This window comes from Babylonia areolata, chromosome 29 (genome assembly GCF_041734735.1).
Source record: "Babylonia areolata isolate BAREFJ2019XMU chromosome 29, ASM4173473v1, whole genome shotgun sequence".
Classification (NCBI taxonomy): domain Eukaryota; kingdom Metazoa; phylum Mollusca; class Gastropoda; order Neogastropoda; family Buccinidae; genus Babylonia; species Babylonia areolata.
The window spans coordinates 6,103,416-6,108,415 of NC_134904.1; the positions used below are offsets into that span (position 1 = coordinate 6,103,416).

At 49.1% G+C, this 5,000-nt stretch overlaps 1 protein-coding gene across 1 annotated transcript in view; it reads right to left on the reverse strand.

Annotated features, from left to right (window-relative positions):
- Window positions 1-787: 787 nt before the first annotated feature.
- The window catches only part of LOC143274895 (carboxypeptidase M-like), a 10,884-nt gene continuing 6,671 nt past the window's right edge, over window positions 788-5,000 (reverse strand). Inside the window, exons 6-8 of the mRNA XM_076578879.1 lie at window positions 2,563-2,715; window positions 1,753-1,898; window positions 788-986 (exon numbers count right to left, since the gene is read on the reverse strand). Of these exons, the coding sequence (XP_076434994.1) occupies window positions 804-986; window positions 1,753-1,898; window positions 2,563-2,715 (482 nt within the window). The 3' untranslated portion in view covers window positions 788-803. The remainder of the gene's footprint in view (window positions 987-1,752; window positions 1,899-2,562; window positions 2,716-5,000) is intronic.

Genomic DNA, 5,000 nt, shown 5'->3' on the forward strand with positions numbered 1-5,000 from the left:
TGTTTACACAAGTGAGTCAATAACAAAACACATACTGAAGTGAACAAGATGCTGACATTGAGAGAGAGAGGGAGAGAGAGAGAGAGAGAGAGAGAGAGAGAGAGACAGACAGACAGACAGACAGACAGAGAGACAGTCTTACTGACAGAGACAAAGAGAGACAGAGGAGGGTGTTATAGTAGAGATGGAGTAAGAGAGAGAGATAGAGAGACAGAAACAGAGACTGAGACAGAGACAGACAGACAGAGAAAGAGAGAAAGAGAGAGACAGAGGGAGGTAAAGCAAAGAGAGAGAGAGAGAGAGAGAAAGAGACAAATACAGAGACACACACACACACACACAGACACAGACAGAGGCTTTGTCAAGGGACAGAACCCTCCCCACCAATCCCTCCCCCCCCCACCACCACCAGAGCCCTCGAAACGCCTGGAAAAGGACAGACCCCCCCCCGCCCCCCCACACACACACACCCACCATCCCCTCACCCCGTGCCCTACAAACACCTAGAAAGGGACAGAACCCCCTCCCCCCCATCTCCACGTGCCCTACAAACGCCTGGAAAGGGACAGAACCCCCTCCACCCCATCTCCACGTGCCCTACAAACGCCTGGAAAGGGACAGAACCCCCTCCACCCCATCCCCACGTGCCCTACAAACGCCTGGAAAGGGACAGAACCCCCTCCACCCCCTCACCACCAGTGCCCTACAAACGCCTGAAAAGGGACAGAACCCCCTCCACCCCATCCCCACGTGCCCTACAAACGCCTGGAAAGGGACAGAACCCCCTCCATCCCCCCCGTGCCCTAAAAACGCCTGGAAAGGGAGAGCACCACGAGGAGGACCACCAGGGCAGGGGACGGGCGGGGGAAGGGGGAGGCGGGACTCGAGTCATCGCCCTCCGCCGTCAGCGTCACGTCAAGCCTGGTCACCGCCTTCGCCGTCACTTCAAAGGGCACTCTCTGTGGCTGGTACCCGCTGCCGCTGGCCTGTCAACAAGTCATACGTTCATCAGTTAACTCTCTCCATACGAACGGCGAAAGAGACAACGTTAACAGCGTTTCATCCCAATTACCATCATCAAAATATTACAAGCGGAACGCTCTGATACTGAAGAGGTGAATGTTGACAAAGAATACCACAGTTCTGACGACGGAAGCTAAAGGTTGGGTCATTCAGATACCCACTGGACATCCGAGGGGTCTGTGTAGAGGAGAAGAGAGGACTGGCCGTACTGAGTGAGTTAATCATACAATACTGTTAGAGACTTAGGGGGGGGGGGGGGTTATAGGTTTGAAATTTTTTTTGCACTGGACTGTCCAACTATAATACGAGTAACGTTAACAGTATCGGGTATCATTAATACTGATTTCATTCTGTATGAAATGTCATGACTGGTACATGAGCAATGTCTACAGTATCGGTATCATTAATACTGATTTCATTCTGAAGCAGTTTCCAGTACTCTCCACACAATCACACACACACACACACACACACACACAATCACACACACACACACACACACACAATCACACACACACACACAATCACACACACACGCACACAATCACACACACACACACACTGACCACCAAGACGCAAGATCCAGGCAGAAGCAATTTCCAGAACTCTCCACACGATCACACACACACACACACAGACACACACACACACACGCACAATCACACACACACACATACAATCACACACACACACACACACACACACACACACACACACACACAAACTGACCACCAAGACGTAAGAGCCAGGCAGAAGCAGTTTCCAGAACTCTCCGTGCTGGGACGTGCGGAAGGGGACTTGCTCTCTGCCCTCTATCACTATCACCGCGTCCTGCAAGGTGTTGTTGTTGGCGTCACTCACCACGCCTTTCACGCCTGGAACGTCACCATCATCATCATCATCATCGTCGTCGTCGTATATATATATATATATTTTTTTTTTCAAGGCCTGACTAAGCGCGTTGGGTTACACTGCTGGTCAGGCATCTGCTTGGCAGATGTGGTGTAGCGTATATGGATTTGTCCGAACGCAGTGACGCCTCCTTGAGCTACTGAAACTGAAACTGAAACGTCGTCGTCGTCGTGTCTACAACGTGGTCATCGGCATAGTCATCATCGTTATCATCATCATCATCATCTCCACCAGTTTCATCATCACCACCACCATCATCATTATCATCATCATCATCATCATCATCATCATCACCACAGTATCAATATCACCATCAACATCATCATCGTTCTTCTTCTTCGAGCCTGTGTGTGTGTGTGTGTGTGTGTGTGTGTGTGTGTGTGTGTGTGTGTGTGTGTGTGTGTGTGTGTGTGTGTGTGTGTGTGTGTGTGTGTGTGTGTGTGTGTGTGTGTGTTTGTGATTAGTGTACATATACATATATACATAAATACATCTCTCTCTCTCTCTCTCTCTCTCTCTATATATATATATATATATATATGATTATCTATGTATGTATGTAGCATTGTCCTTACTACCATAGTCATCATTATAATTATTATCATCATCATCATCATAATGACGGACCCATGTGGACTTGCAGGAGGAGGGCGAGGAGGGCCTCTCTGTTGTCCTCCCAGAACGTCTTCAGCTGGGAGGGCGCGGGGTACTTGCAGCACGACAGCTCCAGCGTCAGCTCGTAGCAGCTGCCCCGCACGTAGTTATAGTCCTGCATGCCGCCTGAAAGAAAAAAGAGAGTGATAAATGCTGTTTTTGTTTTTTTATGTAACCAAGCCCTATGCTTGCTTCAAAAACTGCTCACACACGAGCTACAGCAGACGACGTTTTCGCAGTGTTGTTCCCACATCTCGCTACGTATCACTGCACTGTTTTCCTGTAATAACTGTAGTGAATAAACCATTGAAAGGGCTTCCGCTTTCATATGCTTCTGCCTGCACGGGAACCTGCTATCTTCTACAACTCCTAATCCCTCATTCCATTCCTACACCCTTACCCTCTATTCTACCTATCTTCACTCCACTCCAACCCTACCCTTACCCCGACACCATCACATTTAATCAAACAAAGAAAGAAAGAAATACAAGTCGCGCGCTAACGCGCACGCGCGCACACACACACAAACACACACGCGCGCGAGCACACACACACACACAAGCACACTTACACCCCCATATTCATTACAAGAAGGTTATTCTCTGCTGGAGAAAACTTGCTGGAACCATGTCAATAAACTAAAACAGGATCTGATCCTGACAGAGAAAATGCTGACAATAGCTCGCGAAAAAAAACATGATCGCATGTTTTCTTTTAAAACAAAAGGACATCACAGTAGCAGAAGGCTCATCAGTCTATACAGACCACGTCTGGATGCCATAAAAACAAAATATACTTCAAATGTGACTTGCGGCAATTAAATTACCCCCGTGCATATCATCTACAAATGTGAACAGTTAAAACCATATTTACCTATGTCCTTTAAAAAATCTGCAGTTCCATCTGCTTCCATCAGAAATGTCTTATATGATAATCGACATGTATTTGAAATAGTTCAGAGTCTGATTTGGAGCTCAACTGGCTCTTTGTTGTGATTCTACTGGTTGACTAGTTAGTTTATTTTATTTCGTTTATATTCTTCTTCCTTTTTTATGCTAATTGAGGAGAGAGGAACAGGGAAAGTAGTGATGATTTAAGGCAAAGGTGGGTGGGGGAGGAAGAAGGACCAGTTCTTGCAAACCAGGCAACTCGTACATCGTGAGATGAAGAACACCTGGTGGGAGAGAAAGTCCGAAGATCTTCAGTCCGCTGCTGATGCTCACGACATGAAGACTTTCCATGATGGTCTCCGAGCTGTGTATGGGCCGAGAGTCACAGGATCGACCCCTGTCCGAGCCTCGGACCAGACCACCCTCCTGACAGACAGGAAAGACATCCTTGCCCGCTGGGCAGAGTACTTCAACACCATCCTCAACAGGGACTCGTCCGTATTTGACGAGGTAATTGCAGCCCTCCCACAGCTACCAGTCAGTGACTCGCTAGCTGCCCCTCCCACCAAGGCCGAGACCCGGAAGGCCCTGAAGCTGACAACGTCAGGAAAAGCACCAGGAGCGGATGGAATCCAGGCTGGTATCTACAAGTATGGAAGCGAGGTGCTGACAGACAAGCTGACCGCCCTGTTCCAGTCTATCTGAGAGAGAGGCGAGGTCCCCCAGGATTTCAAAGATGCTTCAATTGTCCACATTTACAAACGGAAGGGAGACAAAACATCCTGCGATAACCACCGTAGAATCTCTCTCCTCTGCATCGCCGGCAAGATCTTCGCCTGCATCATACTAAACTGGTTGACCATGTCTCCAACACAGTCATCCCTGAAGCACAGTGCGGCTTCCGCTCAAGCAGGGGAACATGTGACATGGTGTTTGCCGTACGCTAGATGCAAGAGAAGTGCCGTGAGCAGAACAAGGAGCTCCACATGGCCTTTGTAGACCTGACTAAGGCCTTCGACACGGTGAACCGCCGTGGTCTGTGGAAGATCCTCCTGTTCGGCTGCCCAGAGAGCCTAATCCAGCTGATTGCGTCATTCCACGATGGCATGCAGGCGAGAGTACAGGAAAATACTGACATGTCGGATCCGTTCCCTGTGGTAAATGGAGTGAAGCAGGGCTGCGTCCTGGCACCCACACTGTTCTCCATTCTCTTCTCTGCCATGCTGATTGACGCCTTCCAAGACTGTGACCGGGGCATCTACATCCAGTTTCGCACAGATGGCAAACTTTTCAACTTGCGGCGACTCCACGCCAGGTCCAGGGTGTTTGAGGCACTGTTGAGAGAGTTCTTCTTCGCTGATGACTGCATGCTTGCTGCACACCTATGAGGACATGCAGCATTATGGACAGGTTTTCAACCTCCTGCAGGCGCTTTGGACTCACCATCAGCCTTAGCAAGATGGAGTCCATGGACCAACCAGCTAGCTCACAGAACGCCAAGATCGACGACACAGAGATCAA